The 21,427-nt window shown below is 41.4% G+C and overlaps 1 protein-coding gene across 1 annotated transcript; it reads left to right on the top strand.

Moving 5' to 3' along the window:
* Positions 1-7,232: 7,232 nt before the first annotated feature.
* Positions 7,233-15,577, top strand: LOC124658248 (coatomer subunit beta-2-like). The gene is made up of 4 exons (XM_047196634.1): positions 7,233-9,370; positions 10,230-10,739; positions 13,368-13,453; positions 15,069-15,577. The coding sequence occupies exons 1-4, from the start codon at positions 7,319-7,321 to the stop codon at positions 15,271-15,273; spliced, it is 2,853 nt and encodes a 950-aa protein (XP_047052590.1). The 5' UTR covers positions 7,233-7,318; the 3' UTR covers positions 15,274-15,577.
* Positions 15,578-21,427: the final 5,850 nt, after the last annotated feature.

Below are 21,427 nucleotides of genomic sequence, written 5' to 3'. Positions count from 1 at the left end.
TTCTGAAACCTACAAAACTGTGTTGTTAGACTTGTTACTACATCCACTATATTCATGCATGAAATTGTGCTAGTTTTTGCTCTCAATACATGCAAATGGTCCGAGAGAAAACATGTATTTATATATGGTGAATCCGCTCAATATAAGTACTACATTAAGCAGACTTATTTAGCTGAAGTTCCAAATGAATACTTTTTGTGGATTATGTTTATAGAAAATCTCCATCACCCTTTACTATAGTAATTAATGAATTGTTGTGTGCCCTTTCAGACCAAGAAACTGAAATAATAGCACGCTTCAACGGTTTGAAGATTCCTCTGGACACATATTACCTTCTCATTCAGATGATGTACAAGTTTATATTCAGAGTTGTGCTCCATGTACGTCTCATTAATTATCTTGCTTCTTGGATATAAGGATCATGGTGTCTACAACATTGAGATCCCAGAAGAGGCTAGTTTCAAATATCTTCCTAACGTACAATGTAAAATTTCTAAATATTTCTCTGCTTTGGTTTGGTTTGCTTAAAATTCAATTATATTGCATAGTAATGTCGCGCAAAGTATGTTCTGCAGACAAACAATGCCGTTCAACAAATTTATTAGGTGTGAATTCCATATATGCATGTTTATTAAGTTTGTTTCTATGCATGAAGTTTTACGGGGTTTAAGTTTCTTAAATTCAAAATTCTCTTCTCATCGTACTTTTGGTTACGGAACAGGTTGGACCTATAGTATTTTCTAAGAGCTTGGAAAATCCAAACAAGATTTTATTTTCTGGCCATAATCCTAAGTAGTAACCTAGAATATAAAGTTTAGGGCGTTAAACTTGGAAATGAATTCCGAGCTGTGCATGTTAATGTTACGTTTGCAAAACTCCAAGCTGTTCATGCGACCTTCAACCTTTGTATGTTGTTTCTATCTGAAATATTACTATCTTATTAACTTAATAATTGTTTTGTCATGATACTTTGCTGATCTCATATTTTATTGTTGTTGTAGATTACAAAAATAAACGGAGGAGGCATGGCTGAGATGGTGATATCAAGTTGGAGAATAGTGCTACTACCTATAGTTTTACATTATACTTAGAATCTCATTTTAGCATATAAACATCTTGTATTCATTGGATCGTGTCTATTGTAATGGTACAGAGCTGATTTAATATATGAGGTCTTTCTGGTTATTATATTGCAGCTGATGTGTACTATCACCACTAAAACAATAAGATTAATTGTTTGAGCTATCTAGCAACTATTCCTAGGGTTGTAATGATTTGCGCCATCCATTTCAAAACTCATTCGTGCGGGCTAGCCACCAACGCATACGATGTGGTGTTAGGCTCTAACTATATACGTTGCTATCTTACAACGCTTCTTCATGTCATTTACCAACGCATGTGTATGCATTGTTGTAGACCCTTGCAACGGCACCAACGGCAACGCATACAAAATCCGTTGGTGCAGACGCTAGCAGCACTTATAGGGACATCCAGCAACGCATCAATGCGTTGCTGAAGGGGGGTTCCTGTTGTAGTGGCCCCACGAACCTAGCATCTCTATACTGTTTAATCTCATTGATTACTCCACCATCTGTATCTGCTGCTGCTGGATCAACTGAGAATGAAGCACGATCATGTCCTTTATAGATGTATTTGAATAAATATTTCACTGCCTTGATGCTAGAGCAAGCTTCAACATTGATGTGACAATTATACAACATAAGGAGACCAGGGTTGTATGGGACAACCCACCTATTATCCAGCTCAGCTCCTCTGACCTTCACACGGCGACCATCATGCCTCCTCCTATAGATAGGATATGAGTCCTTTCCTTGCTCCGTAGCATCACAAAACTGCCGAGGATAGCGAAATCGACATTCACCATCTATCATGCAAGGACAATTTTTCTTGAGAGCACCACATGGTCCGTGGAGCATATGCTTCACCACCAAAGCATGCAATAGAGGGTACCTATCCTTGTCAGGAATTTCTGCAGAGATCACCTTGTCGTACCCGTCTGGATTTGTTAGCTTGCTATCCGATCGCATGATCAAAAGCATGTGCTCATGTGGCAGTCCCCTCTTCTGAAACTCAGTGACATGGACATATGCAGCAACCTCACCAAAGTACTGTTTCTTGATTAAGAGATCTTTCATACTTCGCAACTTCGCCCTGTATATTCTTGCCACAAGGTCTGGTCGGTCTTGTGGCGTCTGCCCGGGTTCAAGTCTGGATGTAATCTCCTCCCAGTGTGGGTTGCAAGTCATCGTGATGAAGTAATCCGGCTTTCCAAACCGCTGTACTATCGCCATCGCATCAAGGAATCTTCGTTGCATGTCTCGATCACCTCCCGGAAAAGTCCGTGGTAGCACGATTCTCTTTCCAACCTCAGAACCACGTGTCTCGCCAGCATTAATAACGTCAACAACACCCTTAAGAAACAAATCAATCAAAACATGATGCTCAGTATATTCATGTGTGATATAACCTAGAAATCATAATTATTGGAGAACGTTGTGGTATCTGGTATAGTTCTGCACGAATGCGCTTTTGATTTTTAGGCTTGGAGAAGAAATCAAGTCTCATTGTCTCCATCTTGATGTACATGTCAACAGCCCATTGCTGGAATTGGCGTGCACCGAACAATATAATATTAAAGAGTCCTTTTCTGACTTGTAGCTTGAAGCAGTAATACTCCCTGGCGCTGACAAATTTTCGTTTACCTCCAGTGTAATCATCATCCTGATCCTCTTCATCATCTGCAAGATGGATCAATAAATGATTAATCGTTGATCTCCACTAACAATGAATAAAATATGAAACACGTTTGTCAGCACGGGGATAATTACCTGTTACCTCATCTGTGTTTTCTTCTACCTCATATGTGTTTTCTTCTACTAAATTTGTTCTGAGATAAGGAAACAAGTAATGTCGACAGATAACACCGTTGAAGAAAACTTCATTTTCTTGTGAAACAATTATGGCCATTTTCATTTTAGCTGAAAAGTTGTATGGAGGGAACTGATAGTAGAAAACTAAAAGCTATATCACGTTGTTTAATTGCTCTAACCAGGGATATTTATTAAATTAGCACAAAATTAGCAATTCTTAAAAATGTAACTATAAGCATAAAGCACTGCTTGCAAAATTGAGACTTGCAATTTTGGAGTGGCTATCAACATCAAGTTACATAGTAGGAACCTAGAACTATCATATGTTACAAGATTGAAAGTAATGTGATCAGAAAACATGACTCTAATGGACCAGTTAATAACCATGCCCCATAAGATATGCATATATTAATTTCTAATGCACAAATAGACATTGCATGAAGATTTCTCAATCCAGGAACATGGGAAGCCAATGATTTTCAGTTATAGAATGTAAAAAATCATGATTTCTCTAAAGTTCTATAAATTCCTATATTACTCACATACACAAAATAATTTAAATCGTCTAGCATAGTTCATGAAAAGGTTTCCTATCCCCTTAAACATTTTATCCTGGAGCTCCACAATGAACCACCTTGAGCAATAAAGTAGCCCCAGGCCAATGATTTTCACTTTTCAGTTATACAATGCAAGCTTTTCAAACATATAATTTATTTGTTTGAAATCTATGGACAACCTGAGTTGCTAAAACTTTATATTACAGTGTACCACTAAAATGATATATGCATAGTATATACCGCACATACATGAAGAAGTGAATGAATGTATATATCCAACCAAACAAAAGAAACTAAGAATGTATTTCTGTCCATATGCTCTGTACCTAACGAAAGGCAGAACAAAATTTCTTCGTTGATGTTGCAGCTACATGAAGAAGAGAATGGATGTCAGTGAACGAAGGGGAAATATTGCATCAGACCTTGATTTTGCAGTGTCCAATTAGTCTTCAGGTCTGCAGCGTTGGTTCTGGCCGGCCAGCAAGACGGCAGTGCAGGGGATGTGACGGCGATGTAGAGAAGCCGGGCGGGCTCGCGCACGGCGATGGCAGACGTGCGGCTGCGTCCGCGCTTGTGAGGGACGTGCGGCGGACGGCGGGCGACGGGACGTGCGGCGGGCGGCGGGCGACGGAGGCGGGCGACGGGCAGCGGCGGCGAGCGGCAGCGGCGGGCGACGGAGGCGGGCGGCGGGCGACGGAGGCGGGCGACAGGCGGCAGGCGGCGAGCGGCGGGCGACGGGCGGCAGGCGGCGAGCGACGGGGGCGGGCGGCAGGCGGCTGGCGGCGGGCGACGGAGGCGGGCGACGGGCGGCCGGCGACGTGCGGTGGGCGGCGAGCGACGGGCGGCAGGCGGCGGGCGGCGGGCGACGGGATTAGTGCCGATTGATTAGCGTTCGGGAGTTTCAGCCTGGACTGTTTTAGCGATAATTGTCAGCCTGGGCTGTTTTAGCGCTAATTATGGTGCAGATTTGGAGCGTTAGATGGCCATCTGATGGCCGTGTTCCATCGGTTCTGCCCCCACTGTGCTTTTTTATATTGGTATAGATGGTAGGGTCGGTGTTAACATAGGATGACAACTGTGAGACGACAACAATGCCTTTTCTCGATACCAATTTTCAATGATATGAGCAAGCAACTTGTGTAAATACGCCATGGCACCTCTATATACAGAAAAGTGACATCAACGCTATGTTTTTTCTAGCTTAGACCCTGGGAAAGATGAAGTTGGGGATACCATTTCTAGTTTATAAACATAAACTTCGTTTTCTAAAGTATTTAAATTTGGGCAACTTTGTGATGGCCACTATAAAAATGACTCGAAATGCCGACGGCCGAAAACCCTCGACGTAGCCACACGGCGTAAGCTACGCCGAGGACAGCCCTCGGCATAGCTCCTCAGGAAAGATCCACCTCGGCCGTCAGCGTAGTCCTGACCCTCGGTGTAGCCCGTGTACGTCGATGGTCGCGTCGGCGTCTAGACCCTCGGCGCAAGCCACCCCGTCTGTTAACTTCAATTTTATGTTTTTTTTTTAATTTTTTTGTCAATTTTTTTAATCTCTCACATAAATCATTTTAACTCTAACTATACTTAATCATAGTTTAAATTACACTCATGGTCAAATTTCTCACTATGGTCATCCATCCTCATACTACTCCATCCCTAGCACGCTTAACATCTTCGTTCCTTCCGGTTAAGCTTCCAAGTAAGAAACAAAACAATGTTGATAATACTATCGTATCGGGGAGTAGTGTTTTGGAACATGGGTGCATATGCTCCCTATATTTTGAAATGCACTTTATGTACATTTTAAATTTCAAAAAAATTGAAACAAAAAATTTGTACGTACATCTTCACGTGCTACACGCTCACAAAGTCGTTTCATAAAAAATCGACTTATCATGTGACGTGTGTAAAAAAGACAAAATTCAGTGCTAAAAATAATGCTTTTCACAAGATAAAGTTTCTTCTTTTTACATAGACCACAAAAAATATTGGTTTTTCGTGAAACTTAGCGAATGCACATACATTATGGAGATGTACATGTAGAATTTTTTATCCAAATTTTTTGACATTTCAAAATATGTTTTTTTTATAGAGGGAGCATACGCACCTGGGAGCCGAATTGAATTTCCGTATCGTATAAATCCTATTAACCCTTAGACCATGGTATCATAACTCTTATTATTTTGAATTTTAAACAATTAATTAAATAAATATCAATCGTTTAGTAATAATAATCTTTATGAAGGATGCAATTATTAATTTATTTAAAAACATAAAAAAAATATAAAATCCTGATTTTCTAGCAAAATATAAAAGCTTCCTTCATTCATATTTTCATTTGGAATTTTGAGAACCTAAAAAATGATAACCGGGTAAATCCTCGTGAATTCGGATGTAACTTTTTCCCACGATTATTTTGATATATTATACACATTTTTTGGCGACGTCGTATGCAAAAATTAATACCATTTTACCTTTTTCTAAACTTTCTTTTTGCAAAAAAGTCGAAATTTAAATTTGTTAATTTCTCCCAATAGTAAGTTGCATAACATACATGAATCTCCAAGGATTTTATTTTTTGAATTTTTTTTATCATCTTCTATCATTCAGTTGAAACTTAAAAAGGCGATCCACCAGGGGTGCATGGAGGGAAAAAAATTTCAAGGCTACACCGAAGGTGATCGTCAGCATAGATAAAAAAAAGGGAAAAAGGCTATGCCGAGGGCAGCTGTCGTCGTAGCTGTGATGCCGTGACAGCGCCGTTACGGCCTAAGGTTGATGGGCCGCATGCACGGGCCTACGTCAACGGCCCGCGATGCGCCGAGGGCAGCCGTCGGCGTAGCTTTTCCTACGCCGAGGGTGTTGCTACACCGACGACCCTTTTTGGTGGGCTGGCCTGGCCGCCCATACACCGACGGCCCCGACTTTTGGCCATCGACATATGAGTAGGTCGTCGGCGCCTTGCGCCATTCCTGTAGTGGGCAATGAAGAAACTGATGCGTATAAACATAAATGTATTTTTGTGTGAACAATGTCCTCTCCATCTTGATCTCCCAAATTCATATGCTTCTACTGTCCTCTATTTTAACTTTTTCCATGTGGGTTCACTATTTTGCAAAATGGAGTAGCCACACTAAGTCCCACTCTGATAACGCATTATAATACTCATGTTTTGCTAAATTGTTGTTGTTGTTACCTCTCCATCTTGATCTCCCAAATTCATATGCTTATATTGTCCTCTATTTGAACTTTTTCCATGTGGGTTCACTATTTTGCAAAATGGAGTAGCCACACTAGGTCCCACTCTGATAAGCACCGTAATACTCATCATGTTTTGCTAAATTGTTGTTGTTATTGTTATCGTTGCTGCTGCTTATGGGAATTGCGTGGAGGGATGTGGGGGAATCACTGCCCTGAAATCTGAACTTCATCAAAATTGGAAACTAAGTTTGTCATTGTGTTCTACTACAGTTTTGTCAGACCATATGTGGATGTCTTGAGGGGGAGCCATTTTCATATTTTATTTAAGAATATTTATGACATGGCCAACAAGTTTGAGGACGGTGAATGCATTTCACTTATTCAGAAGTCATCTCTAAATTACTCTAAAAAAATTCATCTACGAGTAAAAAAACCATTCAGAACTTCAGAAGTCAGAACCGAACTTGGTGGGTGTCAGTGTGTCACTTGCCTGATCGGCGCCTAATTTTGGGCAACATACAACTTACGGTCCAAGGTCCCCTAATAACCACTTCGTCCTCCTCCCGCCCCCAGATCCCGATCCACCACCTCCGCCGCAGATCCAACCACCGCCACCCCACCCGCCGGCGGCGCCCTCCGGCGCGGGTGCACGTACGACACGGCGCCATGGACAAGCCGTGCACGCTGCTGGTCCACTTCGACAAGGGCTCCGCCGCCATGGCCAACGAGATCAAGGCGGATCTCGAGGGCAGCGACGTCGCCGCCAAGGTGGAGGCCATGAAGCGCGCCGTCATGCTGCTCCTCAACGGCGAGACCCTTCCCACGCTCTTCATCACCATCGTCCGCTACGTGCTCCCCTCCGAGGACCACACCATCCAGAAGCTGCTGCTCCTCTACCTGGAGATCATCGACAAGCGCGACTCCGCCGGCCGCGGCCTCCCGGAGATGATCCTCATCTGCCAGAACCTCCGCAACAACCTGCAGCACCCCAACGAGTACATCCGCGGCGTCACGCTGCGCTTCCTCTGCCGCCTCTCCGAGCCGGAGGTGCTCGAGCCGCTCGTGCCCTCCATCCTCGACAACCTCGACCACCGCCACCACTTCATCCGCCGCCACGCGCTCTCCGCGATCTCCTCCATCTACCGCCTCCCGCACGGCGACCAGCTCATCCCCGACGCCCCCGAGCTCGTCGAGCGCGCGCTCGCTTCCGAGCAGGACGCCTCCGCTCGCCGGAACGCCTTCCTCATGCTCTGCCTCTGCGGGCAGGAACGTGCCGTGGCTTACCTCTTCTCCAACGCCGAGCGTGTCACCGAGTGGCCCGATTTGCTCCAGATGGCCGCGGTAGACCTCATCCGCAAGGTCTGCCGATCTCCAAACCGTGCCGACAAGGGCAGGTATATCAAGATCATCATCTCCCTCCTCTCCTCTCCAAGCACCGCGGTTGTGTACGAGTGTGCCGGTGCTATCGTCTCGCTCTCCTCGGCGCCCACTGCAGTGCGCGCCGCAGCCAACACGTACTGCCAGCTGCTCTCATCGCAGAGTGACAACAATGTGAGGCTCATTCTCCTGGACCGCCTGAATGAGCTGCGCACGTCGCACCGGGATGTCATGGTGGATGTAGTCATGGATGTGCTGCGTGCACTTGCCAGCCCCAACTTGGACGTCAAGAGGAAGGTGCTCGATTTGGTGCTTGATCTGCTCACTCCTCGTAATGTCGAGGAGGTGGTGCTTTACCTCAAGAAGGAGGTTGTCAAGACACAATCAGGGGAGCTCGAGAAGGGCGGCGAGTACCGCCAGATGCTCGTGCAAGCTATCCATTCATGCGCTGTGGAGTACCCAGAAGTGGCTGGATCGGTGGTGCACCTCCTCATGGACTTCCTGGGTGACACCAATGTTGCTGCAGCGGTTGATGTTGTGTTGTTTGTGCGCGAGATCATCGAGACTAATCCCAAGCTGCGTGTGTCCATGATCCAGAGGCTGAGCGATACCTTCTATCAGATCCGAGCATCCCGTGTCTGTTCAATCGCTCTCTGGATCCTTGGGGAGTACTCCCTCTCGTTAGCAGAGGTCGAGAGTGCCATTTCCACCATCAAGCAGTGCCTCGGCGATCTGCCATTTTTCACTGTCTCAGAGGAAGGGGACACAACTGATTCCTCCAAGCCAGCCCAGCCAATGGTGAACTCTGTCACTGTGTCTTCCAGGCGACCTGTTGTTCTTGCAGATGGCACTTACGCCACACAGAGTGCTGCTACCGAGGCCGTTTCGACTCCATCGGTTACTCCTGGGTCATTTGCATCAACCCTGAATCTCAGGTCACTCATTCTCTCAGGCGATTTCTTCTTGGCTGCTGTTGTTGCATGTACCCTTACCAAATTGGTATTGAGGCTGGAGGAGGTGCAGCCATCAAAGGTTGAAGCTAACAAGGCTTGTACTGGTGCCTTACTGGTCATGACATCCATTCTCCAGCTGGGGCTATCCTCCTACCTTCCCCAACCGATTGATAATGACTCATATGATAGGATTGTGCTCTGTGTGAGGTTGCTTTGCAATACTGGCGATGATGTGAGGAAGATTTGGCTCAAGTCATGCAGACAGAGTTTTGCCAAGATGCTCGCTGAGAAACAATACAGGGAGACAGAGGAGCTGAAGGCCAAGGCACAGATATCTCATGCCCAGCCTGATGATCTTATTGATTTCTACCACCTGAAGAGCAGAAGGGTAAGTTGAAAATAATTATCAGTTGTTGCTTTTGCCCTATGGAAATCCCCACATATTCTTCTGCTAATGCTAGTTGCATAGCTATCTTACAAGGATTCTAGTTTCCCATCTTTGATAGTAAATGCATTAGTTGGTGCTTGGCATCATGGATATAATATTTGATAACTGCTGTACAAACGGCATTAGTCTGCTGATCTGTAAGAAACTAGGTGTAAACAATGAATGTTAGTATCATTTTTTCCTGCCTAGTAGCATTACAATGAGCCCATGACCAGTTTTTGTCCTCTAGCATCTGACAGTTTATTACTCCCTCCGATTCATATTACTTGATGCTAATATAGATGTATCTAGAGTTCTAGACACATTTTAGTTGTAGATACATCCATTTTAGCATCAACTGATATGGATCGGAGGGAGTATGTTTTAAAGCAATCTCGATCTTTTTTTGTAGTAGTATAACACAATATTGCACATGGTAGCCGCCTAGGCTACGTTTGTACTTGTCATTCAGTTGTGGACATCCTTGTTTTCACATGAAAGGTTTATGCGTGTTTCTTTGAAAGGTTTATGTGATTGATATTCTGGTCCACATGTCAAATTATCTAGATCTTTCAGGAGGAGGATCCACTAGTACTATTAGTTAGGAAACTTTATCTTCTTTGACTATGCAAAAATCCAGGTAGTTATCAAGACAGTATTGTTAGCATGTTAGGATCCATGCACATGGACCATACCATTTCTTCGAAACAAAGGGTTTGCCCTAAGTGTTTAAATATAGCGAAGCTTCTGTAGAGAATTTGCAGCATATTGCTTTATATCTATTCTTCCCCTTGTTAAAACGTGGCGTTTTGTTTCACAGGGCATGAGCCAGCTTGAGTTGGAAGATGAGGTCCAAGATGATTTGAAGGCTGCGACTGGTGGATTTACTAAGGAAACAGATGACGCAAACAGACTTAATCGCATTCTTCAGTTGACTGGGTTCAGTGATCCTGTATATGCTGAGGCATTTGTGACAGTTCATCATTATGATATTGTACTTGATGTTACAGTCATTAACCGCACAAAGGAGACACTTCAGAACCTTTGCTTGGAATTAGCTACAATGGGAGACCTCAAACTTGTTGACCGCCCTCAGAACTATACATTGGCTCCTGAATCAAGCAAGCAAATACGTGCTAATATCAAGGTTTCATCAACAGAGACTGGAGTCATATTTGGGAACATCGTTTACGAGACATCAAATGTGATGGAGCGATCAGTGGTTGTGCTAAATGATATTCACATTGACATCATGGATTACATCTCACCAGCTACATGCGCTGATGTTACTTTCCGGAACATGTGGGCTGAATTCGAGTGGGAAAACAAGGTAATATGCTTCTTTCTTTGTAGGATGGAGTTGTTACAAAACTTTGCAAGATATTCACCGCTTCTTGTTTATATTCTACTTTATTATCAGTTCAGACTAGTAAGGTTGCCTTACCTGATTAGTGATTGCTATATATGCTTAACATTTTTTTCCCATGTAGCCAAGGTAACTGTAAAATCGTTTAGATCTAATGCGTGATAACTGATACGATCAATTGCTTAAGCAGTTTACTTGATTATTTTTTCCTACATGTAAGCATACCGTACATAAGAATCCAGTGGTATAAAATATACATATGCATTTTATGGACCAACATAATTATGTAATACTTATACTCGCATCATTCAATCATACTACACTAATTATACTTTCAGAGACAAATAAAAATTTTCTAACCATAACATGTCTTTTAATAAAAAATAATGTAAAATATAATGATATCTGTACATGTACATGCAATGTAAGTAGTTTTTCAGTGTAGCGTCAACATCAGTAAATGGTAAAGTACAGTGCTAACCCCGAGCCACTCTCTTGGCATAGCTCACCTCCTTCTATCTCAACGCTTAGAGCAAGTCTCCTGCTCTGGAAATTTTACAGGAGAAAAGTGTCTTCCTCTTCATTTCTGGGACTCGTAATAGTTTAGTCATCTCCTGGTACATCTTTAGAGTCAGCTCTGGATTTGTCAACCTCAACAGCATTGTCATCAGAGACAGCAGAAGGGGATCGCTGCTGCATTTTCTTCATCTTCCTTTTCCTGCGCTTAGGCTTGTTCCTCTCTGGCGTCCCTTTCTCTCCAATGTTTACCTCAGGAAGAGCTGGCTCGTCCAGGCGAAAAGAATAGCACAATAAACAGATACATTGGCGAGGTGCCATTGAAGAATCCTTGCCATATCATCCACAAACTGATATTTTGCATCTCTGCCGCATTCCGAAGCGTGGGCATTATCATTGCCATTGTCATCATGCCTGCACTTATAGTCAGGAGATTGTACCTAGTAGTTGACTATTAACAAAACAATCAGCAACGAGGGTACTATTTGGAATACATGCTGACCAAGCTCAGCTTTGTAATGAATGGCGTGCTTCTGCTCACCAATTAATAGGACCATATTTATTAAAACCGTGGTAACTGTGAAGTTAACTCATTTGGTCTAACGATCAGACTCTCTCTCTCTCTCTCTCTCTCTCTCCATGACCAGAGGCAAGTAATGTTCAATCTGCAATTCATGAGATGAAAGGATTAAAGTAAACATACCGAAGAGAACCAGTTAATGTTGTCCGGGCAATGGTTTGCTTGTAACTGGAGCATTCACATGATAACCTTCATGAGTGCCAGCTATATGGATTGAAATTCCCATCGCTGTGTGTGAGCGACATATTCTCTGAGCATGATCAATCTGCAATTCATGAGATGAAAGGATTAAAGTAAACATACCGAAGAGAACCAGTTAATGTTGTCCGGGCAATGGTTTGCTTGTAACTGGAGCATTCACATGATAACCTTCATGAGTGCCAGCTATATGGATTGAAATTCCCATCGCTGTGTGTGAGCGACATATTCTCTGAGCATGATCTGATAGCTTGACGATGCAAGCTGCTGGCCTCTGGAGTATCTACAGGACCGTCATATGCTGCCATTAAAGCCAGATACATGGATCGATCTGCTCTCTGTGTGCCATGGCCGGTTGAAAATAATGCACACACAACAGGGAAGCGATCTTCTCAATTGCTTGGCAACAACGGATCCATCCTGGTGGACTGGTGCCCCTCAAATAGAAATACTCCCTCCAATCCATAAAAAGTGTCGGGGCTTTAGTTCAAATTTGATATAAGCTCTGACACTTTTTATGGATCAGAGGTAGTAATCTGATCAAATTTGAACTAAATACCTGACACTTTTTATGGATCGGAGGCAGTAAGATATGTATGCATCATTAGTAGCACATGCATGCACATATGGAAAAAAGAGTTCAAGTATGTAATTGAGTACCAAATAGCTGCCCATCACTGACAGTCTGACACTATCAACGTCAGGTGAACAAAGGCAATATCAGTTCACCTAAACTAATATTCAGAACATGGAGCCATTTGTATGTTCCTTACACAAAGACAGCTTATTAGCAGATGGTTCATGATAGTTCTAGATTGTAAGCACCAATATTATTTTCTAAGGGAAGTCATGAAAAAGCTAACCTTGATGAGATACCAAATTTACAACAACATCAAAGCCTTTTTCCCAAGCATGTTGGGGTAGGCTGAAGCAGTCCATTTTTTCTGCTCCTGAACCAAATTTGTGTAGCTGAATTATTGTTGCCTTTCAGCTCCTGAACTGTGTAGCTGAAGCAGTACATTTTTTCAAATACTCTTATCTATTATTTGTTATGTCAATCACACATTTGTGTGATTTTTTTTCTTATATAGACTTCTTAACTTCTGCTTTGGTTGACTTTATTTACTTCTTTTTTTCTTTGAAAACCGCTTCTAAAAGAAGTATGTCTGTTGTTCTGTCTGGTTGATATGGAGTGCATTGAAATTGGCATGTTTTGCTCATTCCAACTGTGCTTATGAATTTCTTATATTTTTCTTGCTACAGATTCTTACTACAACTTCATTTTTGTCCTTCATCAGGTTGCAGTGAATACTGTAATTCAGGACGAGAAGGAATTCTTGAATCATGTCATCAAGTCAACAAATATGAAGTGTCTAACACCACCGTAAGTCTTTTACAGAATTGACCTTTATGTTTACCTGTATATTTGTTCATCCACCAGGCATGTAAACTTTTACAGTGTACTAGTAAATGTGTATGTGCGTTCCCCACCATGACCAATGTTTTTTATATATATGTTTAGGAAATGTAAATAGTTTCACAACGTTCCAAAATATTGCAATTTACGCTTTAGTTGAAGCAAACAAATGATATTCTGATATAAATCAGCCATCGATTGATGCGATTAAGGGTTCACTGGGTGCTCTTATATTAAAAAAAGATAACAAATTGATGATAATTATATATTTAGTTAAAGATAGTCAATACAAAATTCAGAATCCCTGTTAAACTTTATCAAGGAGAAAGGTAAGTGGTGAGAGGAGGGGATTAATTGGCGGAGGAAACAAAACTGCATCCGACACCCATCCTTGGTCGAGATCGTTTCCGTCCTTCGCTGAGCGGAGGCGGATCGAAGACATACTGAGTGTGACGGGGAGGGCCAGCTGGGAGGATCAGTGAAGCAGGAGCACGCCCAGGTTGGTCACCGCTGCCGTGGCACGGTGGCAGCGCGTCGCAGGAAGGGCGGGGGCAGGGACGAACGATGGCAGTGACGCTGCTGGCACCGGCGTGAGATTTTCTTTTGCTAGGGACCTTTGCGCTGAGCAGTTAGCAGACGTGGGACGTGAAGTAGCGGAGCATGGTCCACTCCGTGTAATTGTTAGGAGCACACCTATCTAAGGATTAGATTAATCCTGTTGGGCCGATTTAGCCGAGAGGGTTGATCTTGTGGTGCTAATCTATTTGTGCACGTTTACTGGTGTGTGTTTAAGAAAAAAAAAGTTTGCTCTTTTATGAGCAAGTAGAGATGTAAGTAATCATTGATCAGCTGCATGAATAGCTTGCTGTACAGCTGTAAATACTTCCTCCGTCCCGGTTTACAGGGCCTATGTGCATCCCTAGATCCTCTATTTGACCACCATAATATAAATTATACAAAATAAAAATTATAGCATTAGAAAGTAGAACATCTAAATTTTCTAATGATATATATTTTGTAATATATTAATTGTATTACATTGTTTAAATTTACAATCTAGAAATATGTGTAGAGCCTATAAACCGGGACGGAGGTAGTAGTAAAATAGAAAATGGTTTAAACAAGCGAGGCGTAGGCTTCAGTACAAGTGCCTATTTCAGTGATCAGGGATGATCTGGTTATGCTAAACGTAACTTCTCATCTCTTCTATAAACTTAAGGCCAAGATTTCAAAGTTCTAGGTAGGATTAATCTAAATTTTTTTTATGAGCTGCTTTGATATTATGATTAAGAACTGTGTACAAAATTGCACAAACCAAAGCATTTTACGGTGCTGACATGGTACGTGCATGAGATACAAATAGGACATCAGTTTTGGTAATTTCATACACAGCTAATTATATGATGAAATTATTTGGTTAGTTGTACTGGTACAGGAAAAACCTTGCATTTTTCCAGCTGCTTTTGAAAAGGAGATCCTTGTTTTGTTTTTGGGAGTTATCTTGGCAGATTGTACATTCTGTTGCTATTCTGATTACTGATTTTATGAGTTGTCTATGTCTGTAATGGAAATTTGTCACCAGGTCTGCTCTTGATGGGGAATGTGGTTTCCTCGCTGCTAATCTCTACGCAAAGAGTGTGTTTGGGGAAGATGCTTTGGTAAATATTAGCATTGAGAAACAAGTTGACGGCAAGCTTAGTGGTTACATCAGAATAAGGAGCAAGACGCAAGGAATTGCGCTTAGCTTGGGAGATAAGATTACCCTGAAGCAGAAGGGAGGCAGTTAACTGTGGTCTTACATGTTACAAATTCACAATTGTATGGCATTTTCCTTTAGGAGATCCACTTCCAGTGACACAACACCACTGGCACAGTGGGTTTTAATTAATTAAAGAAGTTCATGTACAAAAAGATCAAAGAGAAGAATGACAAAAGAGAGAGATCGCAAGGAAGTTGGTGTTGATAGCTGAAAATATATCTTCCACTTCCTTTCACGGTAGGCCTTTATAAATGGCGTTGCAGAAATAGATGGGAAGTATCTGTTGTTGACTTTTTATAGGTAGATCAATTGAGATACTGTATTACTGGTCCCTTTCTTTTGTTAATTTCGTGTTATCTTTAAACATGTATGTCCATCTATCTATCTCAATCGGTCAAATGTAGATGTTCTACTCAATTGTCAAATCTTGCTTCTGGTGCATGCTGTAGGCTTGTAGTGGGGTGTTAGCTAGCTAGACTATTAATTCGCCCAAATAGTTCCATCTTGATTAGATTTGCACTGCTATGCTAGAGTTTAGATGTTTCATTAATCGTGGGATCACTTCATGTCTCTGGTCAAACTGACTGCAGACAAGATAAGCCATTGAATACATGATATGCTATTGATAGTGAATGAAAGATGAAGTGTACAGTGTACACTGTCCCATGCTGACGAAGCTGTCAACAGTAGACGGAAGTGAAAGCACAAATGTGACTAGTTGAGTCTACGAGGTCCATTATATAGCAACCCAGGTTTTCAAAAATCTGGCCAGGAAAGTAAATGTGTCACTTTTTCTGCTCCATTGTTATAGGAAATAAGATTCTAGCATTCTTCACAACTTCCCTGGACATATGAAACATATTTATGCTTTGTCTAAAACAAAGATTTTGCCATCCCGTGGAATTAAATGCATGGTAGCCATGTTCTTTGCTCGACTTGTTCTGATGATAAAAGTGTGAATTGCACTGTACAAAGATGCTAGTACGACGTTTGTGATCGACATATACTCCCTCCATTCCAGTGAATAAAACTTTAAAAAAACTTAGTTTGACAGAATTTTAAGAAAAATACATCAACAAATATGATATTCCATAGATATCATATGAAAATATGTTTCATGATGAGTCTAATAATATTAAATTGTATTTTGCATCTTAATCATTAAAAAAAACTTGGTCAAACAATTACACTTAGATCAAATTAAGCCATAACCTTATTTTCTACTCGGTCCATTCCGATTTAATCAAGGAGGGAGACAAGACAGAATGAATAAACAATGTTTTGATTGAAGATTAAATCGTAACAGAGGGGTGTATAATATTTGGAGTGCAAGATGACCTAACTAAAAATAACGCAAAAAAGGGATCAACTTATTCTAGTAGATTGATCAATCATCGTGACGCGAGTGCCATTATTGCATTGCTGTTCAGACAACTTACAGTGCCCAGCTAGCATTGGGCGATTGGCAGTTTACCTGGCTGGAGTGAATGACATCATATCGCTATTAGAGGTGGCCTGTCTAGCTAGCCTAACCCCTTCAAAGCCACTATGACGACGAAATGACATATAAGTACACTAGAGTAGACTAGCCTATAGTAGAGTGAATAGCGTAACGTGTACCTTGTGTCGGTTTGCAAGTGCAAGCTCCGTCCAGCCTGCCGCTTGGTGGGTTCTTGTCGACAGAGATGGATTACTGATCACAAATTCACATAGTATATCCAAGGATTAGATATTAACATAGCCTCTAGACCTTGTGTGTCTGCTTGGATGTTGGTGGTGGTGTGTAATATCCAGCCTAGACGGCTAGACCTTTGACAGATCTTCCCTTTAAATCAGTCCAACAAATCAATCATGCATGTAAGCATGCATGTCTGAATGCAATATTTTCAATGGAGCCGTCTGCGATTGTCGGTCATCTCACACGGTTGAGTCATGGAACGAACGTTGCACACAGTTGATGGGCTTTAAAGAATGCAGGCAGCCCACAGTCATCCCATGCAGTGGCCGAGTCCACAGACCACAGGTTGGGTTACATATGTACTAGTACGAATGTTTGGGCCGGTTGGTAGAGAAGTTAAATAACACAACCAAGTCGCAGGAGGGTAAAAATATTAACACCATTTGAAATATAAGTCTTCTAAAAAAAAATACAATTCTCAAAAAAAAAAGCTTACACTTTTCAGTTAGTGGCATTTTTCTGTGAACGGGTAATTTGGCCCGTTCATCTTAGTGAAGTGTTCCGCCACCTTACATACCGCTACGTTGCACAGCCAACCCTGTTAGGATACTAGACTGTGTCAGTGACTTCAATCCCACCCCAGCAACGGGAGGGGCCACAGACGGCTTATAAGGGAGAGTAGCAGTCCTCCCATTAGGCCGGTTTGTTGGGATATAAATGGCTCTCTGCTTGTTTGATGTGATGGATTCACAAAACATCTAAACACGACACGATTGTGTGGAGTTGGGACCATCATGCCCGCCCGGGGGATTTCCGAGGGTATAGGATGTTAGGATACTAGGCGTTGCCACCTCTCTAGGGTGAGAAGCTACAAGTAGCTTATAAGGGGTAACCATCCTCCCATCAGGTTCATGTTTTTTCTTTTAAGATGGAAATGACTCTCCGTTTGTGGGCTCGGCCAACTAGGCATGGGACACAAACAAACCCATCTTTTGAGTTCAAGTTCTTTAAAGTTGGAACCATATATCCGGATCTAAACAAGCCCATCTTTTGAGTTCAAGTTCTTTAAAGTTGGAATCATATATCTTTAAATTTGCGACCTAGGGGTACGGCGCGCCTAATAAACTGTGAGAGATGGAGTATTAGTATATCTCTTGTGAGCTACCATATGCTAGAACAGTTTTTTTAGGGTGAAGACGAGTGCTTTGGCAATGCATAATGGTGATGCATTAGTTTTAGTGATAATATGTTCAACAATTACCATTTTTTGCATTAATTTGATTAGGCTAGAGTCATGACAGCATAATTCCCAAGAATAAGTAGCGTACGCACATTGTATGTGTGATGAAAGTACGTGAAATGACCTAGCCCATCTACCTTAACTGCATACAAAAGGAATCAATGGTAGGGAAAAAAGATAAGAACTTGTCATGGTAGGACCGACAATAAAACCATAGGAACCGCACCGTTGGCGGCGGCATCACCAACATCCTTGATGGTGTCACCCGGCATGGTGATGAAGTTGAATGACTCTATTATGGTCGATGAAGATGAATTTGAGCAGTCGCACCAAGACACTCTTAAAAAATCTTATTGTCCTTCTTTCGATGCATGACCACAAGAGGTGGGGCTCTCGACCCCTTCTCACCCAGAGGCCGTGCAAGTTGTTAATGGGTGAAATAGCGGAAAGCAACACAATAAGAAGGAACATTGGCGCTGGAGCGAGAGCCACGAGGAGGTAGATGCAATATATGTTAAACTGTGAAAGTGGTTGTAACTCTATCCATCAGATTGGTCTTTTGAAATAGTTGGTTAGTGCATGAAGCTTAGCAAGTATCAGGGCCAGGGTCTTGAGTTCAAGTTCTGATTTTCACAATTTATTCTATCAAATTGTTGTTATTCCCCTCTTAACTATGTATTGGCCCCCAAAGACATATGTCTCTGTTTACACGTGTTGACTTGTCTTAGCCTCACACATGAGGGGATGTTAAACCGTATAGATGGATTCACTAACTCTTTACGTTAGACCGGTCTTTTAAAATAGTTGGTTAGTGTATAAAGTTTAACAATATACCAACTCCTTAGATACCATTGCTCAAGAATACGCGGTGAGTAATCCCACATCCTAGACGGTAGAAACTCACAAATAAAGAAACAAACATGCTTAAAAAACTGAACACGATTGATTTTCCCGAGGAGCAAAACTAGAGTGCAAGCCAAGCTATGCTCTACTAGTTGCAGGAGGTAGATGCTGTGAGTGAAGCGACCACACATCCATAGCTCGTGCCCCATCACTCCATATGATGCTAAGTACGTGGTGCTCCCTAGCTAGCTAGCTAGTTAAATTAAACGATACTGATTTTTTTTAATAAAGAGCGCTTCATTAGTTAAAATATTTAAGTATTACACACAGTCTCTGTATAGCTAAGATGTACACAACCGTTCAAGTATCAAGTTTGAAGAAAAAATATAAAAGATCGATCGAAAGAGCTAAACAAGACTATGCTACGTTAGCTTCAATTCGCCTAATATGCAGCCACCCATGTCGGTAAATAAACTCCTTGGTCGTGTTCTCCAACCGTGTAAACACCTCCATAAAGAAAAAAATGATACTAATTGATGCCTGGTAAGGTCTCAAATATTCTTATAAATAATAGGTACGGTGTGCACTTATATAGAACTTCTGTTTGTAGGACACATATTTTTTTTTTTTTTTTTTTTTTTGTGGTGCCATATATAGAACTTCATACTCTATAGGTATGATATATGCCAGAGACATCAGATATGGTTGGTCTTTAATCCATCGGTTCCGTCGTTGATACCCTCTTTGTTGGTCCTGAGGTTGGAACGACAAACCAGAGACTAGCTAGAGTACTTGCAATCTTGCATACGAGCAACATGCATGCATAGGTATAGATCCCTCCACTTTGTTTATATAAAATAGGGAAGATCATCGAAGAATATTTGCTCATGTGTAGTTTATGGATTTGCATTGCACAATCCTGGTACTAGCAAGGAATATATGTCATGCCCTTGCAAAGTGCTGTCGCAAAACGGCATAAAAATACGCCCCCTTGCATTGGTTCAAGCTTTCCACATGCATGCTGCTCCTACTCCTACCGAAACTAATTATAAAAGTAATGCCACACTGCAACTTGTTTTTATCAAAATAAACTTAAGTATGTTTAGTTCATCATTAAGCAGACAAAGCCCTCTAAGATAATTATATGGACAGAGCTTTATAATGCCATGTAGGTAAGAACAAATCAACAAAACCCGTGGGCGCTGCCTAGCTGCGCAGCCTGCAGCAGTATTGTCACTTTCAGGAGTATAGGCATCAATCAATAATTATAATTAATTAAAGCTGGTCCTAAAATAATTAATGATGGTTGGGTTACATGATCCATCGACTTCTGGTGGACCATAAGGCCATGACTAGCAGTACTGAAACAATTAACCCATCAAAAAGGGATTTGATTTGCTGCTCCGATCTATTATTCTCTTCTTTATCTAGATGTGTCTGTTTTTTTTAAATTAGTACAATATTTTTTTCATCTGTCTACTGTAACAAGTTTTACTACGACAAAATTTGCAATAGTGAGAGGTGAGGATCCGTGGCACAGCTTTGGCTCGCTTTAGTGAATGTAATCTCGGCTAGGTATTTTAAAACTTATTTGTAACTTTTATTAATAGGAATTTTCGCAAGAAAAATTGTATCAAGTATACATTAAGTAGGCTTTTGCTATTCTGTGTTGACCCGCATGTAAAGAACTAAAAAGTCTAGGTATCAGTATGTGGATTATCTCCCATCTTTTCGGCACGAAGGACATGAGTGTGAGCTGAATTGCCATAGTTATAAACAAGTAGTACTACTACTATGTAGGTGGTCCAAACTTCAAAGTAGTTAGGCTTTTCCGTTCAGGTTATCGCCCTCCATATGAGGCACACTAACCATACTTCCTCCGGATCAGTTTAACAGGTGCGCACGTAATTTAAGATAAAATTTAGCCATTAATTTAGTCAACAAATATAAATTATATATCTACAAAATCTATACCATTAAATTCGTTTTTGAAAAATGTTTTTCCACTGATATAATTTTTGTGACATATATTTCATATTATATTGACCAAAATAATGGTCAAAATAATTTTTTAAAATACGTGCGCGCCTGTTAAACCGATACGGAGGGAATATATCGAAAGGTATTTGTTTTTGGCTTCCGAGTTTCAGCTATCACTTCCTTATAATTTTTTTTTTTTAAATCGTAGTTCTACATTTTTAAAAAGATTAGGGAAATAAATGTCAACATAGTCAATGATATGCTACCCTGTTCCAATGAATAAGGTTTTCATTACTCCCTCTGATCAAAATTAGTTGACTCCACTTTTATCTACTTGAATATGTTTGTTGACTCCCTTTTATTGAAAATGATGTTATTTTCCTGAGTATGTACCTTTATTTTTGAGATTTCCTGAGTATGTACGTGAATTTGTTTGCTGAC

This window comes from Lolium rigidum, chromosome 5, assembly GCF_022539505.1.
Source record: "Lolium rigidum isolate FL_2022 chromosome 5, APGP_CSIRO_Lrig_0.1, whole genome shotgun sequence".
NCBI lineage: Eukaryota > Viridiplantae > Streptophyta > Magnoliopsida > Poales > Poaceae > Lolium > Lolium rigidum.
This window is presented reverse-complemented; position numbering and strand designations above follow the sequence as displayed.

Coding starts and splice junctions, on each gene's coding strand:
- LOC124658248 (XM_047196634.1), top strand. CDS start 7,319: ATGGACAAGCCGTGCACGCTGCTGGTCCACTTCGACAAGGGCTCCGCC. Junction 10,740..13,367: donor AATTCGAGTGGGAAAACAAG/GTAATATGCTTC, acceptor GTCCTTCATCAG/GTTGCAGTGAATACTGTAAT. Junction 13,454..15,068: donor ATGAAGTGTCTAACACCACC/GTAAGTCTTTTA, acceptor ATTTGTCACCAG/GTCTGCTCTTGATGGGGAAT.